This window comes from Coenobita brevimanus, chromosome 61, assembly GCF_032717465.1.
Source record: "Coenobita brevimanus isolate Jiangsu-jjx chromosome 61, ASM3271746v2, whole genome shotgun sequence".
In the NCBI taxonomy this organism is placed as follows: domain Eukaryota; kingdom Metazoa; phylum Arthropoda; class Malacostraca; order Decapoda; family Coenobitidae; genus Coenobita; species Coenobita brevimanus.
Window position 1 is genome coordinate 44,303,727 of NC_137014.1, and position 27,425 is coordinate 44,331,151.

At 40.1% G+C, this 27,425-nt stretch overlaps 1 protein-coding gene across 1 annotated transcript; it reads left to right on the forward strand.

Moving 5' to 3' along the window:
- The first annotated feature begins 3,851 nt into the window (after positions 1-3,851).
- LOC145403784 (uncharacterized) lies at positions 3,852-25,757 on the forward strand. The gene is made up of 10 exons (XM_080275463.1): positions 3,852-3,896; positions 8,086-8,218; positions 10,927-11,094; positions 11,466-11,587; positions 12,319-12,449; positions 16,793-16,920; positions 20,996-21,103; positions 22,578-23,690; positions 25,351-25,457; positions 25,639-25,757. The coding sequence occupies exons 1-10, from the start codon at positions 3,852-3,854 to the stop codon at positions 25,741-25,743; spliced, it is 2,160 nt and encodes a 719-aa protein (XP_080131589.1). The 3' UTR covers positions 25,744-25,757.
- The last annotated feature ends 1,668 nt before the right edge of the window (positions 25,758-27,425 follow it).

The following is a 27,425-nucleotide window of genomic DNA, read 5'->3' on the forward strand; positions in this document are numbered from 1 at the left end:
ACTGGGGCAGATATAGTTTTTTTTTACTACCCCTTTCACCATGAGGGGGCTCTGGTAAGCTGAATAATAAGATGTAGTAGTAGCAGGATTTGCCATCTTGATGAAGAGGTAAAATATTGGATTGAAACTAGTTATTATCACAGATTGTTCAGTGGAACACCACTGGAGGTGGCAGTGGTTCTTAAGCAAGGAAGTAATAAATGGGAACTAATTTCATTTCATTTTGTAGAAGTTGCATTGATGGTGATGATGAGGGAAGAATGGAATATACATAGTCTTATGTTAATGTGAAAGTCCATAACATATTAAGCTCAGATGAGGTGGCTTAGAATATGGCCAAGAGGGCAGAGTGCATCTTCAAAGGGAAAGGGAAGGGTGACTATTCCCAGCCTTCTGACTATTGCCTAGTTGCTTTGACATTCTGTATTTCTGAAGTTTTTAGATCTATCTAAAAAAATTTGCACTTCTGATGTCATAGCCTTCTTTCCGATTGCCAGTATGGGTTCTGCCAGTTATTTCACTGGTGATTTCACCTTCCTTTGAGACTCCTAGTCATCCTTCTGTCGGGACTGTGGTGAAAGCTTTGCCATTGCACTTGGCATCTCAAGGGCTTTCAGTTGAGTCTGACATATGTTAATTTCCAAACTGCCCTCACGATTTCTATCCTACCGTGTGTGCCTTCTGTCCAGCTTCCTTTCTGGTCGTTCTATAGCTGCTGTTTATTCGTGATCTGAACTGTACATCTAGCTCTATCCTTTCATTCACTGATGACCACCCTCCACCTTTCTATTCACTCATGCAGCATCCTATTGTGGATTGACTCTTGAGGCCCTTGAAACATTCATCCCCCTGGCTGGGTCGGAACTGAGTGTGTGAAGGGCGTGGCTAGAAGCCAGGAGGTCACTGCACAGGAGAGGGAGAGAGTTGATTGGAGGATGTCTGTGACATCATATGATGTTGTCCTTCCTGACTGGAGTGTGGGCTTCCTTAGTCCCACCACTCGATGACGTAGTTGAGATGTGACATCAGGGCGTTTTATATCCTCTTCTTGAATACAGCACTGCAGAAACCACTCATAAGAAAAGCCTGTCCAGGTGAATAGAGTGTGGGAGTTCGCCAAGCTGAAATGCCGACTAGTAAAATCTGGTCATATATGATTTCATACGATGTGGCAACCCTGTATGCTGTCTCCAGGTAGTTACGGTTTTTACTAGGGTCAGCGTTTCAGCTCAGCAAGCTCCCACGCTCTGTTCAGCAGGGCAGACTATTGTGGATTTTTGCCAGAGCCAGCTGTGCTCATATGCTGTCCTGGCCAAGTCCCATATTTCCTCAAGCTGTAAATAATTTCAAGGACGTAGTCTTCAAACCTTTACTACAGTGTGGTTCTACCCTCTAAACAAACTGAATCTGGAACACCTAAAATATACAAATTATCATCCTGCTATAGTCCATTCTGCAGTTACTTCAACAAACAAGGGATAAGGCTGTGGCATACCCAATGTCTGATGACTTATATTTCTGATTGGGGTAAAAGCAATCTTGTTTTTAATGGTTCAAAAAGTTGGTTCTTACATCTTTTGACCTGTCAAAGTCTTCCACAGGATTATCCTTTATTATTAACAATAGCCTCATTGAACATACTGTACTTGGGGTTTCATTGTTCTGGGACTTATCTTGAAAAGATCATATTACCACATATAATCTATTCCCAAGAGCTTAGGTGTGCTAATCCAGCTCCATGTCTTCTTTACCCCTGCACAGTTGTTGACATATACAGTTTTATTTGTCCTGTGTTGAGTACAACCCTCGTATGTGGAGAGGCTCCCCATGTACATTAACTTTGTGCTAGCTTTTCATTATGACTTACTTCCTCATATACAGTTCTTCTCAATAAGGAGTCAAAGACTTTTCATTAACTCTTCTCCTCCTGGCTCCCTTCAGTCTCTGTTTCATCACCACACTTACATCTTTATCGTTTTTCTATTGCTATTTCGATGGTCACTGCTCCTCTGAACTGTCTGCTTGCCTTCTTTCACTACTATGGCTGGCACATAACACCTGTCTTGCAGCAAACTCTCACCCCATTTCTGTCAAGCTCTCTAATGCGAGAGTTGACAGTTACTTTTCTTTCATATACAGTACATGCATCAGGTCAACTCTAGAACTGTCTTCCTCTGTTTCCTTCAGTCTCTTAAACACATTGTGTCCAGGCATTTCAAAATGAACTGATATTGAATTTGGCTCTCTTATTTTATTTTTATTTTTTGCTTGGAAGGAACAATCTTTTGGGCTTCTGGCTTCTGTTTCATTCATCCTTGGATTAAAATAATAAATAAATAAATTGACAGCCAGCATGGTAGTCCATGACTGGTGTACTACAGGAAAGAACCCTGTACTGTGCACTAGGGAGAGGTAAGCTGAATGTTATACTGTATCTCTTTAGGAACCAGCATTTTAAATGAGCGTGTCAGTGTAGTGCTGCTTTGGGTGCCTGTCCTTTCCTCTTTCCTCTTGTATCTTCCTTTCCTTCATTCTTTCTTCTTCCTTATTCCTATGGGTGTCTTTACACTCCTATTTCTGTCTTTCTTTCCTTCACTCTTTCTGCTTTCTTCTGCCTGTGAGTGACTCTACACTGAGTGACAAACCAAATGATTTCCTGTACTCCAGGAAAACCATTTATTATGCTGGTTGGTAACTACTGTATGTACTGGTAACCAAATTATGGTGCCTGGTGGTTTAGTGGGTAATTAAGGCATTCCAGTCAGATTGAGCCTGTTTAGGTTTATCTCCAAGGGGAAAAACCATTTACTACGCTGGGTGGTAACTATGTACCGGTAACCAAATTATGGTGCCTGGTGGTTTAGTGGGTAATTAAGGCATTCCAGTCAGATTGAGCCTGTGTAGGTTTATCTCCAAGGGGAGGTTGGGGTTTATATGAGTGAGGCTGGTCACTTTCATCTTAAATGTCAGGACCAACTTGCCTAGCCAATGGCTTCTACGCTTCTCTTGGGGCAACATGGGATTGGATGATGGATGGCATTTACTATGCCCTATTCATATTTGATTTCATGAACTTTCTGATAAGTACTGTACGCTCTAGTTAGCAATGATGTACAGTACTCTGAATGATATGACACTAAAAGATATGTTCAACATTAACTTGGTTGAAGAAAAGCTTTCCACTTGTGGGGAGAGAGAGGGTGAAAAATGGGAGAAATATCTGGGTAAAGCACTAAAAGGTAGGCCCAAATTAGAAGGCTTGGGATTTGGCCCAATGAAATTAACACCCTTAGGGTTAGGCTCCTGGGAAAGTGTTAAATGGAAGCAAGTCTTGGGTTAGTTTTGGCGCATTGACTTCGGGAGGTGACCATCTGTAATGAAACTATAGTTAATTGATGGTTAGGAGTGAAAATGTTAAGAACATTTTCTCGTAGCACCATAATATTTTTGCTCAAAGTTAGGCCAAGAATCACCACCTGAAGAATGAAGTTCTTAGACTTGGATATATATATATATATATATATATAATTGAAATATTTATTGTTTTAAAGGTATACGCATATAAAGGCTCGTGGCACTTTCTGGCTGTGTGAAAAATAAGCTTGAGCTCGTAGTAGCTTCGCGCTGCATACGGAAGGCGGGAATAGTAAAATGTAAACAAATGCCTCACCCAGGATCGTTCGTGTTGTAGAATTGTGATAGTGAGTTTGACCTCGATATGGAATTGTGAAACCTTTAAAACAAGAACAAACTTGTTTATCATGGCTAAGGCCTAGGATCCTTTTGATTCTGGACATGGATACGTGCGTGTAGTGTAGGCTATATCATTAGATACGATATGTAAATCCGCGATGCCACCGATACGTGTGAAGCACATCACATCATTTTCCTCTCAGGTACGTAGAAAGGTAATTACAAAAGCAATGAAGCCAGTAATGTAGAGCAAGCTAATGCAACTACTTCGGCTACTGGTTATGAACGTACTCGATGCCAGCAGTTATATTTTCTAAAATTTGGCGTGTTCTGTTGATTGAACGTGTCCAGTGATTTTGAGGCAGTGTCCAGTTTCATTAGCAGACCTGTGTGTGTGTGTGTGTATATATATATATATATATATATATATATATATATATATATATATATATATATATACACTTGAAGCAGGCAAAGGACCTTGCCAGATCAGCTCTTCTTCTTGATAGTCTGTCATATGTTTAATTATTTCTGTGGTGGCAAAAAAAGGTTTCTTGTTAAATCTGCTCCATGTTTTTGGCTATGTTCTGCTGTGTCAACTTGTTTGATGGAGGAAGGGACTGGCCTAACCAAACCTAGCTTAACTTCCTAATGATTCAACATTTCCCTACAGTTGGGAAATTGGAAAACAAAATCCACTTTTGACTATGTTAAGTAAGATTCTTCCATTATGTAGGAAACAAACAACCGTAGGTATGTCTTAAGAAACGTGAATATATTAATTGGGTAAATTTTTCTGCAGGAAAGTCATTTACCACCCTAGAAATAGGAAAATACACAAAACAAACGGGGAGAATATGTACTGAATTGGTAAGGTCCTTCTACTGCTGATCGGATCTTGAATTTGGCTCTATATTGTATTTTGTTTTTCTCTTGGAGGGAACTGTTACTGCGGGCTCATGGCCTTTGGTTCCTTCTTCCTCGCATTAAAAAAAAAAAAAGTGTACATTTACCATACTATATATACAAAGGAAAAGGGGAAAAAGAAGTGTGTGGTAATCATAGGGGCATTTGTCTTCTTAGTATAATAGGAAAAGTGTATGGTAGGATACTTATTGACAGAGTTAGAGAAAGAACAGAGGAATTAGTTGGAGAAGAACAGTGAAGCTTTAGGAAGGGAAGAGGTTGTGTAGATCAGATATTCATTCTTAGATCTTTAGTGGAAAAGTTTCTAGAGAAGGGAAAGAAGTTGTATGCGGCTTTCATGGATTTGGAGAAAGCATATGACAGGGTGGATAGACAAGGATTGTGGAAAGTATTAAGAATATATGGAGTAGATGGGAAGTTGATGAATGCTGTGAAGAGTATGTATGATGGTGCTAAGGCTGCAGTGCGTGTGGATGGTGAACTAAGTGAATTTTTCTCTTTGAAGGTTGGGTTGAAACAGGGATGTGTCATGTCTCCAAGGTTGTTCAATCTGTACATGGATGGGGTAATAAAAGAGGTACAAGGTAGGGTAGTGGATGTTGGAGTGGCTCTGGTGAGAGAGGATAGTGTTTGGAAACTCCATGTACGGTACTGTTGTTTGCAGATGATACTGTGTTGTTGAGTGAAGACGAAGGGGAGCTGCAAGGCTTGATGGATGAGTTTGGGAGAGTAAGAAACGGAATCTAAAGGTGAATGTGGGGAAGAGTAAAGTGATGGTCTTTGAGAGAGGTGAAGTCAGTGAATGTACAGCGAGGTTGGATGGTGAGGAATTGGAAAATGTGAGTACGTTTAAGTACTTGGGTAGTGTGATGAGTAAGGATGGAGGTTTGGAGGGTGAAGTGCTTGAAAGGGTACAGCAGGGAAGAAAGGTTGCTGGTTCTTTGAAAGCAGTGATAAGAAACAGGAAAGTGAGCATGGAGGTGAAAAAGTGACTACATGACAGTATTGTGATACCAACTCTAACGTATGGAAGTGAAGCTTGGACGTTGTTGGAAGGACACAAGTCAAGAGTGAGAGCAGTGGAAATGAGGTATTTAAGAGGAGCCTGTGGAGTCACATGGAGAGACAGGCTGACGAATGAGGATATAAAGGAGCGTTGTGGTGTGGATGTGGATGTGATAGGAAGCGTTATGAGGAACACACTGAGGTGGTTTGGCCATGTGGAGAGGATGGAGGGTGAAAGACTGATGAAGAGAGTGTATGTGAGTGAGGTGGAAGGGGGAAGAGGGAGGGGGAGGCCGAGGATGAGATGGAGGGATGGGGTGGAGAGGTATATGAGAGAGGGGGGTGTGAGTTGGGAGCAGGGCAGTGAAATGGCGGGCGACAGGGCGACTTGGAAGTGATTTGTTTGTGGCCACCCCAAAAGGGATTGAGGCGTCTGGCAATCTATAGATAGATAGACATACATACATACATACATATATACACTGTATATATACATACATGCATATATATATATATATATATATATATATATATATATATATATATAATGTATATACATATATATATATATATATATATATATATAGATATATATATATATATATATATATATATATACTGTATATATATATATATATATATATATATATATATATATATATACACACACACACACACACACACACACACAGACACACACACCGGGTAGGGTAAAAGTATGGTTTCAGCCAAAAACTCAATTGCGAGATTTTGATCCGTTTTTTTTACACAATTCTTAGTTAAGATTAGTGGTGGTCTGGAGTGTTAATGTAATGGGAGGGAGGGAGGAATGTAGCCCCACCCAGAGTACCCAGTTTTTACATTTTTGTGTTCTGATTGATTTTCGATGCTCAGTTCTTGTTGGAAGTGCCTTATTTTTCCATGGTGATAGGGAGAGAATGGCAAAATAGGGCATTCCTGATAGAAATGTTCATCAAAAACATTTAAAGCACATGAAGACCATCAGAAAAAAAATGGAAATTAAGAGAAAAATTGATGGATGAGTTTTTAAAAATTTGTCCCAATATCTGTATCAGTCAGTGTATTTTACCACCATTTTCCAGTGGTGCGATGAAATACCGAATTGGCATTTTTAATGGGAAAATATTATAATTTTTTTTCACCATTTAGGTTTATACACCAAATTATCAGAAATCTGGTAAAAAAAAAAAAGAAAGTGCATAATTTAACTAGTAATAAATAAAGATTTAGAGCAAAAACATGCAAAAGTTAGCGGATATTTCTCCATTAGATCGCCAACATGCCTTGACAGACATCTGTTTTGCATAAATATTGATTTACAGTGCAAATAAATGTTTTTTGCTTGTTAGATCAATACCTGTATTTTTACAAAACAGAAGTCTGTCAAGGCAAGTTGTCGAGCTAAAGGCAAAACACTTCTGCTGACTGTAGTAAGCTTTTGCTCTGAATACTGATTTTTCATTGACAGAATAACAAAATTGTAACTGGATTTCAGATACTTTGGTGTGTGAACGAACCTGCTATCTATCTGTCTATTGCCAGATGCCTCAATCCATAAGGGGTGGCCACAAACAAATTGCCTCCGCTCCCAGCTCTCACCTCCCTCTCTCGTATGTCTCCATTCCATCCCTCCATCTCATCCTCAGCCTCCCCCTCCCTCTGCCCCCCTCCACCTCACTTGCATACAGTACAATCTCCTCGTTAGTCTCTCGCCCTGCATCCTCTCCACGTGGCCAAACCACCTCATTGTATTTTTCCTTACTCTTTCTATCACATCCACATCCACACCACAGTGCTTCTTCATTTCCTTATTTGTCAGTCTGTTTCTCCATGTAACTCCACATGCTTCTCCCAGACAACTCATTTCCCCTGCTCTCATTCTTGACTTGTGTCCTTCCAACAAGGTCCAAGCTTCACTTTTATACATTTGAGTTGGTATCACAATACTGTCATGCAATGACTTTTTTACTTTCATGCTCACTTCCCCATTCCTTGTCATTGCTTTCAAAGAACCAGCAACCTTTCTTCCCTGTTGTACCCTTTCAGGCACATCACCCTCTAAACTTCCATCCTTACTCATCACACTACCCAGGTATAAACTTAAATGCACGCATGATGATAAGAAATATAATATTTTCCAATTAAAAATGCCGATTCAGTAAATGACCGCCGATTCGATACTTCATCGCACCCATTTTCCAGTACTGGTACTTCCTGTGTAGGTTACCCCTCCCAACAACACCTTCACTCATGTAGGGTATTTTGAAATTACCCTTACTGGTAACTGCATTTATCTGTCCCAGCTGCAAAGTCCACTAACATTTTAGTCTATCCAATCTAGTTCTTTACCCCCATGACAATATCATGCTGTGATGCAGGTTATGTGGTTGATGAATATGCTTGTTTTGGTAGTCTAATGGCCCTGCTTTTTTGCAACAGGATCCAAAGCATACGGTAGAGGATCTGGTGAGAGGGCGTGGATCGTGGCTGAGTCAGGCAGGTGACAAGTCAGGTCGACTCCAGGCTGATCTTCAGTTGGAGTGGGCAACAACCATCACTTACATTGATGTTGGTAAGTATTATCACTGGTAGAATTATATTTTTTGTATGATAGGAGTAAAGCAAACAATTAACTATCTTAATGCATACAGTATGCTTAACATCAAGGACAGTATTGATACTCTTTTCCTAGTGACCAAAATTGTTAAGCATGAAAAATTTGTCTCACCCTAAGTTGTTAAGCGAAAGAGAGCCAGTATCAGGGTTTGGTATTTGAGATGCCTTAACATTACAGTACAGTACTGTTTATTGAAAAGGCTGGAGGTCAGAGAATATTGTTAACTGGCTTCATGTAAGCCTAAAAGCACAAGATGATGATACTGTAATGATAATCTGTCTATTCCATCCTTAGCCAGACACCATTATCCCGTAAGGGGTGGCCATTTGACTTTGAGTTAGTTGTTTTACAGGGAGGGGCACTAACCCTCCGCTAACCCACTTCTGGATACATAGGGAACATGTATTGGTTGGTTATATGGTTACCACCCAGCACTGTAAATGGTTTCCTGACTTACAGGAAACTATTAGGCTTGTCAGTCAATGTAAAGCCACCTGAAAAGGAAAGTAGAGTAATGAAAATCAACAGGAAAGGTGAGATTATAATAATAACAGTAAAAATAATAATAATAATAATAATAATAATAATAATAATAATATAGGATTGGGTGATGGATGGATGGATTAATGATAGTGGTAGGTGGGGGCTCTTACCATCCACTCACCCGATGTAGTGCTGCTCTCTTCATTCTTAATCCGAGCCCCCTCCCCTCTGAAATCTCACATTCAGGGACATACTAGGCCTACATATCCATCTAATCATTGTCATTTGTGAATGTTTAAGTCTGTGAACATCCGCTTCCCCTACCGTCCGTGTCTCATTGCCTTACAGCTTTACACTCTAAACACATGCCGCATACAAAGATCCCTTAGCACAGAGGAAGAGCCCTCATAATGTTAGGAGAGACAACAGCTCCCAGAACTTCTTCCAACCACTCCTTACCCTAACCACAGAGTTAGCTCAAGCCCCATCTCTAGCACATATCATGTCCCCCAAAAAACAAATTTCTTCCATGCACTTGAGACTCTCCAGCAAGTCAGTCCTTTCATGCCTGTCAGTCTCCATATGCCCTGGCACATTGCACACACGAAATCAGCGCTACTTTCAGTCTACCTCCAACACCACAACATTTCTAATGCACCCACTTATCACAAACACTGTACAAGATGATGTCATTTGTCACACCTCTGTGGAAAACTGCATATAGCCACACTCCCTCTGTTTTGACAGTACCGCCATGAATCCTAGATACAGTGTCATCAATTTTGTTTTATCCGCATTTATTCTCAAGCCCTTGTGCCCCATTTCATCCATCCACTTTAAATCTTTCCTGTGCCTCTCTTTGATTCTCTGATCAACACCTTAATCCCGTAAAGGGTGGTCACAAACAAATTGCCTCTGTGTTTCATACAGGCATAGTTGATGAATGAATGAATGAAAATGAATGTTGCCCTCTCCCCTTTGTATACCTCTCTACACCATAAAAAGCCAGCAAATACTTTTTTCAGGTGAAGCAGGGATTGTGGTGGTAAACATGGAGGTAGGATGACTTGTTACTGTTGTCATTGCAGTAGCAGGAAATATTAGTGTACCCTGTTATATGAGCAGCCGCTATAAGATACCCTGCCATAGCAGTGTACAGTAAAAAAATTAACACCCTTCCCCACTTATTGATGGCCAGTCCCCAGTTATTCAATAGGTTGTTTTGAACCATGCTCGCTTGGTGCCCACCTGTGCCACGCAGGATGGCGAACGTTGTTTGCATGCGTAGAACTGATAGCGCATTGCAATGTTAGTGCTCCATCTCTGTCTCGTAGTGCGGGGTCCCGCTCTCCGCACTGTCCTTCTTGTTGTGTCTGCGAGCGAGTGAAGACCTCCATAGTGCTTGCCTATATTACATCGTGTTACCTCACCTCATCTTGCATTGCAATGTATCATTGTTCATTGTAACAGTGGTACTGTAGTGCTGGTTATCAATGCAGTGTATTTAACGATAATTTAGAGTGTTTATGTGTGTGTGTGTTTTTGCATAAATAAGGAAATCATGTCTGGCAAAGGTGCTCCATGTGGTGGTGCTAGTGGTGATAGCGGTGCCAAGCGTGGTTCCAAGCATCCCTTTTAAGGTGCTAGTGGTGATGGGAAGGCTAAGCAGCAACATAAAAGCATACAGTATCAGTGGTTAGTTACAAAATGCTTTTAGGCTTAGTTTACCTTCTTTCAAAGCTACTGGGGGGGTTTAGGTAAGCTAGAAACTTTTGGGGAGGCTCATTTGGGTGGGTTTTGGGCTTGGTTGGGATGGAATCCCAAGGCCCTCCAACAGATCCCCATATTTTCTGTGTTATAACATCCCCGAGTAATGATACTTCGGCTTAACCATGGGTTTTCCCAAATGCGTGCGATCAGCGAAGTTAAGCAACATTGGGTCTGGTTAGTACTTGGATGGGTGACCGCCTGGGAACACCAGATGCTGTTGGCATCCCTATGTGTCAGGTGGGGTTGGTGGAGGATTAGTGCCCCTCCCTGTAAAACAATTAACTCTAAGCCCTTGGCCACCCCGTTTGGGATACATGGCGTCTGGCAATGAATGAATGAATGAATCCCATCGTTATAGCGAGGACGGCCTGTGTGATGTTGCTAGAGATGGACTGTCAACACATACTCAGTACTTATTTCAGGTAATGCTGGGAGTGTGATGGTGAGTGTGGAGGTGGGGCGATCATGTTGGCCTGCATCTCATCCGCTGGTCACTCTCCTCCCTGCAGCCTCACTCATATCACCCGGAGACTGGCGCTCTGGCAAGAACAAAAACACTGTTCGCATGTTCCGCCCAGGTAGGTACTGCCAGCTACTGAAGTCCATTTGCCTCTCTTATTGCTGGAGTTCCCAGTGTTTGAATGAGATGTACTGTAGTGGAGAAAGGTGTATATTATCTCATACAGATGGATGATAAGCTGCACATCAGTTCACTCAGTCACATTCAGTGGTCTATGACTGATGAAGTAGAGGCAGGAGAGGCAAACAGTCTTTTCTAGCTGACTGTATAGTGAAAGGTAATACTGTAGAGGAGTATTTCTTGAAGATTCATGTAACTGTGACCACTTTTTAAAAAACGTACTTTTTTTTTTATGTAATGTTTGTAGTTGTTATTCTTATATCTAGAAAACACAATTTTGGTGATGATGATGATATTATACGGTAACAGATGACATGGACAGTGAAGCAAGACGAGAGAAGTGGGATCGTGTGAGAATCGTATGCTTACAACCATTTCGGAAGGATGGACAGTTTGGTCTTTCACTCTTCCGTCTCCACACAAATGCTGAGGTATCCTTTTTTGTTGTAGTGCTAATTCCTCGGTTGTTTTTGTATCATCAGGTATTTGTGTTTGTTGGTTAGGATAGGTTAAGCTAGGTCAGATCAGGTTAGGGTAGGATAGGATAAGGTTCTTTGGGTTAGACAATGTTAAACAAAGTTAATTTAGGTTAAGGTGGGTTAGAGAAGGTTATGTCAGAGTTGGAGAGGTCAGGTTAGATTAGGGTAGGTGAAATTGCAAGGCAGTTTTTAAACCATGTCATCTCAGTTTAAGCCTAATAAGTGAAGAATTGCCTCTAAAAAGGACAAAAGTGTGGACAGTATGTATTTGCCTGTAATGTGGAACTAAGAAATTCTAAGGCTTCAGTGAATGAGTAAATGGATGTGTTACTTGTTTTATCTGGCATTTTGTTATTAGTCTTCCGTGTTATATATTTTATTGCTTCTGTTTGTGGATTCTATCTGCCCCATTTAATTTAAGGAAACTGGGTTCTGTTAAGTAGCTGCTGATGAAAATGGAGGAGAAGTGGGGTTAAGATGATAATGATGGTGGTGGTGATGATGAATGATTAGTAGGGTTTGGATGTTGGTGATGAAGTTAATTAATGATAAGTAGAGCTAGGATGATGAATATGATGATGGTGAAGATGAATGTCCAGTGGAGTTAGGATGATGATAATGACAATAGAATGATATACTGTATAGGGTGATGATGATGATGATGATGATTTTTTCTCTTGCAGACAGGCAAGGAACAGTCATCTGATATTGTCCTTGATTTTGAAGTGGATACAACCAAAAGTGGTGCAAAGAAAGAGGAACTGGTTTCTAAAATGAATCTTCCCATCCCCAAGAAAACAACAATATCTCAAAAGTAAGACTTACATTATTGTGTGTTGTTCCAAGTACATGGTCAGTTAATTATGCCTTCATGGTGAGAGGTTATCTGATGGTGGTAGCAAGAATAAAAATAATAAAGATGTCATTGTATGGAAAGGGTCAATTGGGAATTTCAGTTGATGTTATCATATCTCTCAGTACAGTACTCTGATATAGCCTACTCATTTCTTATTGTATTTCACAACAAAGTTAGTGGAGACCTGTTGTGAAATTCTGCTTATATCAAGAACTGAAATAAAGGTAGTTGTGCTGAACTACACCACCCACTTGTTGTAGTGCTGCTCTCGGGTGTCTGTCCTTTCCTCTCCTCCATCCTTCTTTCCTTCCATCCTTTTCTGTTCTTTCCTTCATTCTTTCCTCATCCTTCTGCCTATAGGTGACTTTACATTCCCTCTTCTGTCTTTCTTTCCTTCAATCTTGCCTCTTCCTTCTGCCTGTGGGTAACTCTACACTGAGTGACAAGCCAAATGGTTTCCTGTACACCAAGAAGCCATTTACTATGCTGGGTGGTAACCATATAACCAAGTTTTTGGCGCTTGGTGGTTTAGTGAGTAATTAGCCTGTGGTGCTCCAGTCGGATTGAGCTGGGGAAGGTTTACATCCAAGGGGTAGTTGGGGTTTATTGCTCACATAATGCCACTCAGGGATGAGTGAGACTGGTCACTCTCATCTTAAATGTCAGTACCAACTTGCCTAGACCCAGGCTACTACGTTCCTTATGGGGCGATGTAGGATTGGATGATGATGATGATGATGATTGTAATACTGTGTATAGTAATATAGGGTACCGGTATTATATTTCATAAATTTTGCTGGTGTTTAGTATTCACTGGGAATGTTGTTGATAGTTCTCTCTCTTTCGCTACTTCTCTTTCCTTGTTTTCTGGATCCTACATCACACAACCCTCCAGAGGGTGATGATGATGATGTTAAGTGTGCAGGATAATAGTGGCATGTATCTATAATCAAGCTTCACATAAAGATACAGTATATTTGTGCCGTTACCATAGACGTAACATACCTGTTGTCACTCTTTTATTTTAATGTTCAGTAGATTTACAGTTACTCATTTCTATGTTTACCACTTCACCATCATCATCATCATCATCCGGACCTCCTTTCCCGCCCTAGGGCAGGGTGAGGAGTAGCAACGTCCAGACAGCCCAAGTTTGCCCAGTCCAATGGGCCATGCTTTCATTCACTCATCAGTCATGCCCCTGGAATTCTGGTTCCCTATGATATGCCAAAAACTTTCACCACATTCTGTAGCTTCACCTAAATGTATCCGATAGAGTCAGTCTGAATGCTGTCAGCTTAAAAGGGGTGCCAAATCCCTGATCTTGTGCATCATCTCACAGCATTCATCCAGCCAGCTCGATCTCTTGTCAGTCCTCTAGCCTCACCAACTTCCAAACCTCTCTTCCTCACACACTTATCCACCATATCCCTTCACCTTCTCCTTGGCCTACCTCGCCTCCTCCCTCCTTCATATTCGCTCAGATATACAGCACCTTTTTCACCACTCTGTTGTTATCCATTCTCTCCACATGACTATATCATCTCAGTACACTTTCTTCGATTCTGGTGTCCACAGACTTCCTCATTCCGAATCTTTCACGAATCACAGTACAGTATTTCGTATCCCATCCACTCTCTGTACGTATCCAATCCACTCCCTGTACTCTACATACATTCCTCAGCAGTCCCATCTCCACAGCTCTCACTCTTGACTTTTCATTTTCATGCCACACCATAGTCTCACATCAGTATATCAGTGTTGGCAGTAACACTCCTTTGTGTAAGCCTCGCACAGCTGCAACACTCAAGTCTCTGTTTCTTATCAAGGCCCTCATAGCACCAGCTACTTTCCTTCCTTGTGTCACTCTACTTTCCACTTCTTTTGCACAGTTTCCTCTCTTTTCTATCACTACCTAAGCACGGTATTTGAACTCTCACCAATTCCTGTTTCTCTCCATTCGCTGTAACATCACACTGGGAGCCACCTCCTTTCTCAACAGCCATCACTTTCTTCTTTTCTACATTTACTCTCAAGCACAACACCTACAGACATCAGCAAAAGTCTGCACTAGTCTACCAAGTTCTTGTCTGGTATTCGCAGGCAGCACTGCATCATCAGCCTACAACAAATTTGAGATATTCCATCCATCACCATTCATTACCAATGCCATTCCTGTCTCCATTACTTATATTTTTATTTCTCTCATCACTTCATATATATATATATATATATGTATTAAACAACCATGGGAACATCACACAACCTTGTCTCACGCCCATATTGATTGTGAACCGTTCACATAGATGCCCATTTACCCTTACACATGCCTCACTGCTATCATAACAACTCTTGACGGCACCTAGCAGCTTACCATCCACACCTCACATGCGCAAAACCTTCATCAAACCTTCTCTTTTTACTTTTTCATATGCTTTTTCCAGATCCATAAATGCCATAAACATCTTTCAGTCCTTCTTGCATGCCTTCTCCACTGTCTCACTGGAAATATTTGATTCCGACATCCTCTACCACTCCTAAGCCACCCTGTTCATCACTCACTAGGACTTCTGATATCTCTCTTACTTTCTGTATAATAATTCTTCCATATACCTTCCCTATAACACTCAGTAAACTTATGCCATGATAATTCATGCACTCACTTCGCTCACCTTTATTTTTGTACAGGGGTACAATCACAGCCTTTTTCCACTGTACTGGCACAGTTTTGCTCATCCATGCCTTCTTACATATCTCCAGCAAGCCCTTCATTCTGCTCTCTCCACTACACTTAATCATCTCTGCATACATCTGATCAGCCCCAGCTGTTTTCCTGTTCTTCAGCCATTTCATGGCATTCTTCACCTGTGCAAGTATCACATTTCCTGGCACTGCATTCCTTCCTTGCACATCCCCCAGACCAATCGTGTTTACAGTGGCTCCGCCCTCTATTCCCATTCATCAGGCTTTCAAAATATTTTTTCCATCTGGTCCTTACTTCATCCCCATGGGTTAATAATCTACCACCTACATCTTTCTGACTTTCACATTTCTTTCCGCTGTCACTTCTACATTTCCGCACCTCTTTCCAGAATGACTTTCTGTTTTCAGAGTAATTTGCGGTCATTTTTCTTTCTAGATCATCATTTACCTTCTTCTTTTTCCTCTTCACTAGTCTCTTTATGTGCTTCTTGCTCTCAGTATATTCAGTTCTTATTTCAGTTGAACCCCTGTTCTGATATAACTCCAGCCACCTCTTCCTCTTTTCCTCCACTGCCCTCTTAACCTCTTCATCCCACCATGCCACATACCTTTCTTCTTTGTTGTTATTCATGCCATACCACGCACTGCTTTAGCATTCCTAAATAAGCAATCCCAGTATGCATTCCACAGGCTGTCCAGATCCATTTCATTCCAATTCACTGATTCCAACTCCTCCCCTACTTTGGGCCAGTATTCATCTGCCATTTCTTCGATCCTCAGCTTCTTAACTTTCAGTCTTTCTCCCTGACTGCTGCTCTAATCAAACAATTTGATTTAGGTTGGGTGAGTACCCAAGTTGTAAAGGGGTTAGTGAAGGTTATATCCAACCCCATTCAGTTTGAAAGTCTCCCAGACCTGAATAAAATCATCTGGTGGTGGCAAGCATAGATCAGTAAAGTACATTGCTGGATCGAAAGGGCAAAGCCAAGGCTGGTTGACAGTACTGTACCTATATGTATGGCACTCTATATGGAAATGAACAAGGAACAGGGAATGAAGGAAATTCAGTGACATACTCATTTTGTTCTGACTTGGCTTGCAATTGTTGTCTCACTATATTGAATGCTGAGTTGTAAAAGCATATTAACACTAAAATATGAAAATATGACTGTCATGAAGAAGTGCTGTGAAATGTGGAGCTGTAGCATTGTATTTTTTTGCCACTGAGCTATATGAAATAAGCTGCAAAAGATTAAAGTCAAAGCCAAATTAATATGAATTAACTAAAATATTCCCTGTATGTTATAAATTTTAAGCAGAAGGAGCAGAGCTGGGTCTGGAGACATTTTTCTTTCGTAAAGAAAGTCCTTATATGTTGCTCTGCTTCCCCCCTTTTTCTTTGTTCTTCAGTAAATTACGGAAATATTGCCGTCTATTGATGGTTTTGATGCTTATAAAACTGATTTGTCAGGTCCGCCATTATATTGCACTGGATATTTGGAGAAAGTTAAAATATTTTGGAACACGTTCCTGACATAAAACAAGGATTTACTGTATTGATGTGTTGTGTCCCCTGGCTAACTGTCTGGTTGCTTTAGGATTGGGTGGCTGGAGAACCGTGTGTTGAGCCGAAGTGATGATCCAGACACTTCTGCCAACCCCAACCCCATCACATCACCAGTGTCGCGAGCTGCACGACTCCTCTCCATGGCGACATCCACCTTGAGTTAGTGTTTGTCATTTTGTATTTAATTGCTGCAATATAAGCACAAGGTCAATTGCATGAATATACACACATGCACAGATATATAAATACATGCATGCATACACAGCCTCTGTCATGCCCTATGCTGCTTCCCCAAAGTATTGTACAGTACTGTAATATGAATTAGCAGTATTTGTGGCACTTTCCACATTATACTGTCATCTTTGTAACATAGAGAGAATAGAATATCTTGCCTTTTTAACAGGGTTGGAAAAATACGCTTATAGAGGTTGAGGGAGTGGACTTTCTGACCACTACTTGGTGGTGGCCAGAATGAAGATCCAAATAAGATGGAGAAATAGAAGAAGGGAAGGACGGGAAGAAGGAGTATTTGTAAGGAGAGTGGAAAGGTTACAAGAGGATGAGAAAAAGACAGAGTGTAAGAGAGAAGTGGAGGAACGATTGGGCAAATATGAATTGGAGCAAATGGGGGACTTGGAAGGTGTGTGCAGGATATTCACAGAAGAAATATGTGCAACATGTGATGTGGTGTGTGGGATGAAGAGAAGACGGAGGGGGGGTGCAAGGAACAGCGTGAAAGTGGATGAGGAATTTGGAAGGAATTTGAGTGTAAAGTGGAGGGACTGTAAGAAAATGTTCTGGAAAGAGGTGAAAAGAGTAAGACAGGGTGGAAGTGAAGTTAGCAGGGGAGTGAAAGATAAAAATGGTAGATTACTAGTGGAGAAGGGAGAAAAAGTGAGCAGATGGAGAAAACACTTTAAGGAATTGTTGAACATAGAGGATGGAAGTAATGCAAGTATAAGTGGCTGGGGAATGGCTGGGAGAAGGAGGGAGGTGAGAAGACAGGAAGAAATCAGTAGGATAGAAGTTGTGGAAGCAATGAAGAATATTAAATTGGGGAAAGCCCCAGGAATTGATGGCGTGTGTGGTGAAATGCTGAAGCATGGGGGAGAGATAGTAGGAGAATGGATGTGGAAGTTGTGCAGATTAGCCTGGGAGGAAGGTAGAGTCCAGGAGGATTGGAAGTCAGGTATAATTATTCCCTTGTACAAAGGAAAAGGGGAAAAAGAAGTGTGTGGTAATCATAGGGGTAGCATAATAGGAAAAGTGTATGGTAGGATACTTGTTGACAGAGTTAGAGAAAGAACAGAGGAATTAGTTGGAGAAGAACAGGGAGGCTTTAGGAAGGGAAGAGGTTGTGTAGATCAGATATTCATTCTTAGATCTTTAGTGGAAAAGTTTCTAGAGAAGGGAAAGAAGTTGTATGCAGCATTCATGGATTTGGAGAAAGCATATGACAGGGTGGATAGACAAGGATTGTGGAAAGTATTAAGAATATATGGAGTAGATGGGAAGTTGTTGAATGGTGTAAAGAGTATGTATGATGGTGCTAAGGCTGCAGGGCGTGTGGATGGTGAACTGAGTGAAGTTTTCTCTTTGAAGGTTGGGTTGAAACAGGGATGTGTCTCCATGGTTGTTCAGTCTATACATGGTTGGGGTAATAAAAGAGGTACAAGGTAGAGCAGTGGATGTTGGAGTGGCCCTGGTGAGAGGGGGTAATGTTTGGAAACTCCCTGTACTTTTGTTTGCAGATGATACTGTGTTGTTGAGTGAAGACGAAGGAGAGCTGCAAGGCTTGGTGGATGAGTTTGGGAGTGTGTAAGAAACGGAGTCTGAAGGTGAATGTAAGAAAGAGTAAAGTGATGGTCTTTGAGAGAGGTGAAGTCAGTGAATGTACAGCGAGGTTGGAGGGTGAGGAATTGGAAAATGTGAGAACGTTTAAGTACTTGGGTAGTGTGATGAGTAAAGATGGAGGTTTGGAGGGTGAAGTGCTTGAAAGGGTACAGCAGGGAAGAAAGGTTGCTGGTTCCTTGAAAGCAGTGATAAGAAGCATGGAAGTTAAAAAGTTACTACATGACAGTATTGTGGTACCAACTCTAACGTATGGAAGTCAAGCTTGGACGTTGCTGGAAGGACACAAGTCAGGAGTGAGAGCAGTGAAAATGAGTTATTTAAGAGGAGCCTGTGGAGTCACATGGAGAGACAGGCTGACAAATGAGGATATAAAGGAGCGTTGTGGTGTGGATGTGGATGTGATAGGAAACGTTAGGAGGACTACATTGAAGTGGTTTGGCCATGTGGAGGATGGAGGGTGAAAGACTGATGAAGAGAGTGTATGTGAGTGAGGTGGGGGGGGGAAGAGGGAAGGGGAGGCCGAGGATGAGATGGAGGGATGGGGTGGAGAGGTATATGAGAGAGGGGGGTGTGAGTTGGGAGCAGGGCAGTGAAATGGCGGGGTACAGGGCAACATGGAGACAATTTGTTTGTGGCCACCCCGAACGGGATTGAGGCGTCTGGCAATAGATAGATAGAATTTTTGAATTATCTTATTTTTATTTTCCATATTCATTTTTATTATTATTATTATTATTATTATTATTATTTTTTTTTTAATGAAGTCATTTTCCTGCACTAAAGCTTTACCAGTGTTAAGTGGAACCATATTTTGGTATCATACATATATTAACCAAAAGTAGCTGTATGGCTTGAAATGACCTGATACATTAACCCATGTATTGCACAATTACTGTACTTTTTCTTTTTTTCACCCCATAGTGCACCAAAAATGAAGAAAAAAAGTTCTTTTTTTAGTTTTTGTTTATTATAAACTTGAAGATAAACATCCAGGGCATCATCTGGTGAAAAAGAAAATAATCTCTTCCTCTCTCTCTCTGTCTTTGCGTAGGGCCATGCGTAAGTTTATGTAGGGGTGTAGTGAAAAAAAATATATATATATATATATATTTTGTTTATTATAAATTTCAAGATAAACATCCAGGGCATGATCTGGTGAAAAGAAAAAAAAATCTCACTGTCTTTGCATAGCGCCATGCATAAGTTTGTGTAGGGGTGGAGGAGTTAATGGTGATGCATGGCCAGCACAGCCTGAGCTGTGGCTCACAGTTCACAGGTTGAAGGCTTTCCTGATTGGAGCACTTGACTCCTTGTGGAGGTTACTCATGTTGCTACTTCACTGTGTGTCAGATACTGATGAAAGTTGCTAACTTGACTTTTATGTTTTGTCATACTGTATTTGGATCATAGTCATTAGATTGAATCATGATACTGTGTATTCAAAGAAGAGTTGAGCTGATATGTCAACATTGAACATAATCACATTTATTGTCATCAACAAAAGAGCCATCTTTCGTGTGTTTAACTTTTGAATATTTGCCTTGTAACAGAAGGCAGTGGTTCACTGGTGCCTGACTTGACACAGGATCAGTACAAGAAGAGTACAGGACAAGCAGACTTGATGTATCTGTAAAATACACATTTATCACATTCTCTGTCTTCTTCATTTTTTCTGTGCTGTATTTATAAAAAAAATCCATTTTGATTTAAATCATGATTTTTTTCACATTTAAATAATTTTAAATCACTTGATTTAAATAATTTGATATAAATCAAAACAACCCTGCTTTTTGTATTCAAGCAGTGAAATGTCTGCACATTTTGTAAGCTAATATTTGAACAGTGCTTAAATAGAGTATGGTCCAAGCATCACTGTTGAAAACAGTAATTTTGCCTGCAATCTCCAATAACCTCTTCTACCTGAGGATGTCATTTTACTTTTACTCAGGCCAGTACCAGCTTAAAGAGTTAAAATTCATGTACCAGAATATTTGTACAGTACTTCATAATGATTTTACTTCTCTTCTGGTGGTAGAGCAGTCACTTTAGGGGTGAAGGTCACTAGTTATGTGCATCAATTTGAATCCTTAGCAAGTGTATGGAGGACCTTCTGATGTGTAAAGTGTGGTTATGTAAATAGTTTGGTCTCATGCTTATAAATTAATTTGACTGTCATAGCCAAGACTCTTGGCATCCTTATTTATTTTTTTATTATTGAACCTTTTGTTACCCCATCAGGAGTGTTGAGGCACAAAGGATCCTTATGCCATGAAAAGAATTATGTAAGATTGGCTGTTATTGCCTTGTGTTATTTCACATTTTAATGGATGAGTTATTTGCGATTGTTTGTAACCTTTGAATTCCATTTTCTTATTGACAGCAAAGGAGGCTGCTGATGGTCACAAACAAACGCTGGAACATGAAGCATTGGATTTCCTTATCTCCCTTAACCTCTCCATCAGTGACATATATTCCCTCAAGGTCATCAGTAAGTTCTGAGTTACAATTGCAGATGTAAATATTGATTTAATTCATTAAAGCTTTAAAGGGTTTTAATGAAGTGAGTGAAAATCTTGCTGTCAGCTGTATGTGGTTGATCGTACTGTATGCAGGTACAGTAATAGGTACAAAGCACGTAAGTAAGGTGCCAAGGATAAAATTGGAAAGGATAAATGTACTTTGTGGTAGGTGGGGACGCTCACCATCTACTCACTCGATGTAGTGCTGCTCTTTGTGGTAGGTGGGGACACTCACCATCCACTCAATCGTTGTAGTGCTGCTCTAAGGTGTCTGCCCTTTCCTCTCCTCCATTCTTCTTTTCTTCCATCCTTTTCTGTCTTTCTTTCCTTCACTCTCTCCTCGTCCTTCTGCCTTCGGGTGACTTTACACTCCCTCTTCTGTCTTTCTTTCCTTCATTCTTTCCTCTTCCTTCTGCCCATGGGTGACTCTACACTGAGTGTCAAGCCAAATGGTTTCCAGTACACCAGGGAACCATTTACTACACTGGGTGGTAACCATATAACCAAATTTTGGCACCTGGTGGTTTAATGGGTAATTACGGCACTCCAGTTGGATTGAGCCGGTGAAGGTTTATATCCAGGGTGGTTGGGGTTTATTGCTTGTGTAATGCCACTCAGGGATGAGTGAGGCTGGTCACTCTCATCTTAAATGTCAGGACCAACTTGCCTATCCCCGGGCTCCTACACTCCTTCTGGGGCAGTGTAGGATTGGATGATGAATGAATGACTGATAAATGTACTGCTGGAAGAGGGTGGTCATTTTGTTGTGTTTAAGAAAAGGAAAGAGTACTGAAGGTTATATTGGCAAGAGAGAAGGAGGAAGAGGAAGAGATGTGACTGCAAGAGTGAGGAAAGGGACTTTTTATTTTGTTGTCTCTGGAAACTTGTTGAGAACTATACAGTTTTAACATCCAAGTACAATAGATCATATGATACTAATAGAATTTGTTGTTAAAAGACTTCAGTTTATTTTATTTCATTTTTTTATTATTTATTTTTTGTTGTAAATTGTTAAGCAGATTATGGTAGTTACATAATACGTCTCATTCACTTGTTTATAAAGGCTCCAACATGCTTGCATGCGTCGACTTTGGTCACATAATGGCAGCTTTCCATGCTGCTCGATCTCTGACAGCCTCCTTTTTCAGTCCCTTATCCCTGAGGTGACCCATTATGGTCTCATCTCAGGTCCTTTTCTGTCTGCCTCTCGCAAACCTCCCCCAACATTCACACTTCTCAATTTCTGCACCCAGTTGTCATTCTCCATCTTCTCCACTTGCCCAAACCATCTCAGTCTGTCTCGTCTCATCACAACACGAATACATTCCAGTCCCAACCCTCCCGTCAACTCTTCAGTCATAAACCTAGCCCTCCCAGGCCTTGCATTCAAAGATGCATTACACATGGGATTGGTTTTTAAGTGATCTGATTAACATTTTCCAGGTGTCCGTCAAGAGTTTGAAAAGAAGCGAAAGGAGGAGTTAGATTATAAAGAGAAAGTAATTTTTAAAGAGATTGCCCTTGATTATGCAAAGAGGAGACTAGAAATTTTAGAGAATAAGGAGGAAAAAAAATCATCTGTTGAGAGTGCCAAGAAAAATGGATATATCAACCACAGAGCAAAGCCAGTTCAACAGAGTAAAAAGGATAGTAACAGTAGTCCTTCAGATGACTTTGACAGATTTGAAGCATCAAAGAAGGCCATGAGTGGCTCAGAGAATCCAAGATCAAGCACATTAAAGCCACAGAACTCTTTGAAAATGTCAGGTAAAAGTTCTACTCCAGCCAAATCAGCAGGAACAAGGCTGCCTGAAAACTCAGAGTCCCAAGGCAAGTTTACATTTAGAAGCACAGGCTTTTCAGAAAATTCCTTGGCCCAGCTTAAGAGGCTGGGTAAGTCTCCAGGACAAATAAGCAAAAAGAGACAAAAACTTCGGGAGGAGGAGGATCTTTCAGAACCTCTGCCATCATCCTCACGGAATAACATTGCTCTTGCAGATTCCAAAGTCACCACCCCCATGAAAAGCAAGAGTGTAAGGGGGAAAAAGACCAAAACTCCACGGTCAAGAGGTAAAAAGAAGAAGTCACCAACCCAGTCCACTCTTGGTGTTTGGATTACCCCAAAAACAAAGGGGAGAAAGGAAAATGAACCTTTTTCTCTCTCAAGACGTACTGAAACTCAGTCTCCCACCCAGAGTAAAGATGATGATGACCTAGTTGTTCTAAGTGATGATGACGTGTCATTGAATATATCTGGTAAAGGAGATACCGGTGGAGGTTTCCTCAATGATTCACTGTCATTCCAACTTGTAAAAATTGATGATACTTACAAGAGTGTAGGAGAAGGGCAGAAGACTGCATCCACCAGTTCATTAGATAATTCAGGTGCTGGTGAATTGGGGTACTGCTTAAATGCAGCTCCTGTAGACAAGTATGGGGTAGCCAGAAGGAGGGCTGCCAGACAGGGAGTTGCAGATGACACGGATTCAGACACTACCTCGTCCCTTGGCGGGGTACAAAACGTATCAACTATGGTAGAGTGTCCATTGTGTTTAGGTGAGTGTTTTGATTACTTTTTACCATTTTTATTATGCTATATTCTGTTTTATTATATTACAGCTGAGTACTTTGTTTTAGAATTCCAGATCATAGTGTTTACAGTAAAAGTTTAGGGATGGTCTTAAAAGTCAGAATTTAAATGAAAACAGCTTGATAAGAGAGGCTGCTTTGTTTCACTTAACCCTTTAAATGAAATTGAACAGTTGTTTAAGGGAAGCATGTAACTGTGAAAGTAATTGTCATCAGACCATTGTAGGTTAAGAATGGAAGAAGGGGAGACAAAGTGAGACTACAGTATGTAGTATTTCACTGAATGGCTGTGATATTATTAAAATGTCAACATTGGGTGAAAGAGGGCTATAGTTTTGTTACCATGTAATTTGAGTATGTACCAGGAAATGTACTCCAAGTGTGGAAACCATTGGTGAAACAGTATAGACTATGCCAAGAGAAAAGTTGAGAGGATAGTAAATATATTCTGTTAGCCAGTTTTGTTTTGTTTTATTTATTTTTATTTTTTTAAAAGTACAACCTCCCTTTTTTAGTCTTTCATCTTTTAGCTTTACTTTTGAACACCTTCTTTCCAAGTCTTATGCATTTTATAGGTTCAAACCACCTCAGTGAATTTCCTTTAGCTACACCAGTTTTGTCAATGTCCAGTTCACTTTGTCTTCACACTACTGTATTCACTTGTCTTTCCAAGTAATTCCATGTTGTATCCTCAGGTAGATAATTTCTACAACAGTCAGTCATGACTTTTGTTCTTCTAACATTGCTATTTCATTCATGGAAATCTAAATGCATCTCTTGCACTGCACGCTCACAACACACAAACCTTCAAACAATACCTCAACAAAAATGATTCCAGGGAGCATCTGACAGAAGTGGCTGTATTTCTGTAGTCATTCAGTTTATGTTCAGATGAACCTCGGGTCACAGCAGCACTAGAATAAATCTTCTATCTATACACTGTCTTGCAGGAATATATTTACATTCATGCTTATACTGCTTGCTGAATCTGACTTGTGAAGCTCTGTCAGATCTGGTCTCCCAAATTCATGTCCATCCAGCCATTACTAATAAATGGACTTACCAAATATGTAACTCCTTCATTACAGTTATATAACTGTTATTCTGGTGAGAGGTTTGTGCTTTTATTCAGCATAGGGGAAACGTTTGTTATTTAAGGGATTAAATTCTTCATAATCCTTGAGTGTTATCTCTTATCATTTTCCTTTTGCTCCAGCGAGATTATTCTTTGCACATTAAGGATCATTTGTCATAATGTCCTGGTTCATTCTTACATTTTCTAAGTATTGGTGCGTCTTTCAGATACCTTGAATGTACTCCATATATTCATTCTTAAATTATGTTATGCAGAGCTCTGCTACTTCCTCCAGACATTCCTGGTGAGAGTGACCAAGCACCTGCCCCTTAATAGCATTACGTTCACAAATGTACCATTTTCCAAATTACTGTACTGTATAGTTTTACAGAGTTATAGGATTTTTATGGCCTCAATTGGCAAGGCATGACTCGTACTGGATGTAGTTTTGTTGTAACAGTACCAGTATGTAGTGGCTGACTGTGAAGGAAAAACTTTTTTTCATTTTTTCATTTTTCATTTTTTTTATTTTATTTTATTTTTTTTATTCAGGGTTTTTTCCATCAACCAATATTCAGGCACATGCAGCTTCATGTGGCAACGTTTCACCTCAAAGGAGTGACACCAGTGATGAAGATTTTGTACAAGCAGAAATGGAAGTAAGATTAAGTATTGTTAATATGTTTTGGTATATCCTTGAAATGAATGCTGATATGTGTCCATTTGTCTCTCATTATCATCATCATCTTAATTGTCATGGTCATCATCATGGCTTTTTTCTCCCACCCACTAATGAGGCTGATGGTGTCTAACACAGTGCATTGTTTCTCTTTTTGGCAGAGCACCACAGAAGAGGCATCTGAATGTCCAGTTTGTGGGAAGATTGTCATGAAGTCAGAGTTGGAGAACCATGTCACAGACTGTGCTGCAGCAATGTTTGACTGAAGTATATAAACAAGGTATTATGGATTTCTTAATACTGTACATGTTTACCTCTGTGGCTAGGTACTCTGCAACTTAGTGATGCAAATGTACTTTTTGTACTGCTTGGGAAATATCTTTCGTAAAGAAACAGTGATAGTAATTAAATACTTATAATATCAGTATATACACTACTAAATGCATTACAAAGTATTATACTGTACTGAGTTCTATAATGTTGCCTTTGTTTATTCATCTGGAAATTTTGCTGCTAGTATATTGCAGTATTTGATAAGCAGTAGAATTGAATTTGATTGTATTTTGTGCATTGGGAGATTGAAAAAATTAAATATGACCCTTCCTTTGAAACTTACATATGGTAGGCCCTCAAATTTTTCTGGCTAATGTATCTGGGAATTTCAGTGCATGAATCACACTGTTGAAACCCATGTTATGTGGCTAATTACTATGGTGAAATCCCAAAATTTTTCCAGAGTCCCCCATGTAGCCCTCTTGAAAAATTTTACCCCTTCCTGATCATATCTAATGTTCATTGTAGTACACATAGAGCCTCTAGGAGCATCATGCATAAAAAAGGGTTAATTAGAATGTACAAAATGGTATATAAGTAATGATTGCTTAACATGATGGAGGATATACAGTAGTGGCAAAAAATTTTGTTGAAAGAAGAAGAACATAGTGAGTGGTGGCAGTGAGGTGAGAGAGACGAGAGTCAGGTGGTGAGTAATTTGTGTCTGTGCATGCATGAATGTGTGTCGTGTCCAGCTGATTGAATATACAGTAGAACCTCTTTGGTCCGGACCCCTTTAATCTGGATTTCTGTTAATTCGGACAAAATTTAAAAATAATAAGCTCCAAAAATATGTTGAAAGTAATTCTAAAGTCATATTCAGTATCAGCACGGAAAGCGATTGTCATTCATTTAGTCTCGGATCACGCTAGGTCGCAACATGGGCGCCTGTTTAAACACACACTAGCATTCGTTCCATCAACTAGTTCACCAGCCATTTATATTTTTACACTGTATTTCAAAAGTTAATCCTCCTTATCATGCCCCTTAATGCAAGTGTAGCTTCTGAAATGAATAAAAGTGTTAAAAGGAGGAGTTTGCTTACACAAAAATGGGTCAGAATATTCTGCAGTGTTTAGTGATTACTGTAGGTTATTTTTTGTACTTTAATGTGCTTTACTTGTACATCAAACATTAGTTTCTTGCCCATATGGGCGTCATCAATATGCCAAAGATGACAATATATTTTTTGCCTACATAAGTTTTATTTTTATTCCAAATGTTACAGTTAATTAATTAATATATTTTTTTGCCTACATGGGCCTTAGTCACTTACTACAATTTAAAATGTAGGCTAGTTTCTTGTCATGGCCTTACCTGTAAATTATGCAATACAAAACTATCGTACATGATTAGTTTGGTTATTTTAGTATCCTTTCATCTTTTGCAGTTACGTAGGGTTGACATATGCCACATATGTTAATAATTAAAAAACATACCATATGTAGATAGTTTTTGGTATGAACAGGAGATTACCCTGATGGTCCGGACAATCTGCTAATTCGGACAAACCTTCCCCCCATATAGTCCGAATGAGAGAGGTTCTACTGTATATATAGTCCATTTCATGTCTAGTAATTTTAGCGATGTTGATTCATGACCATTTGTTTTAGTA

What these genes read in the sequence shown, in the direction of transcription:
- LOC145403784 (XM_080275463.1), top strand. Translation starts at nt 3,852, where the DNA reads ATGCCACCGATACGTGTGAAGCACATCACATCATTTTCCTCTCAG. An exon ending in TGTTCGCATGTTCCGCCCAG is followed by an intron (nt 11,095 to 11,465) that starts GTAGGTACTGCC and finishes ATACGGTAACAG; the next exon opens with ATGACATGGACAGTGAAGCA. An exon ending in TTGTACAAGCAGAAATGGAA is followed by an intron (nt 25,458 to 25,638) that starts GTAAGATTAAGT and finishes TCTTTTTGGCAG; the next exon opens with AGCACCACAGAAGAGGCATC.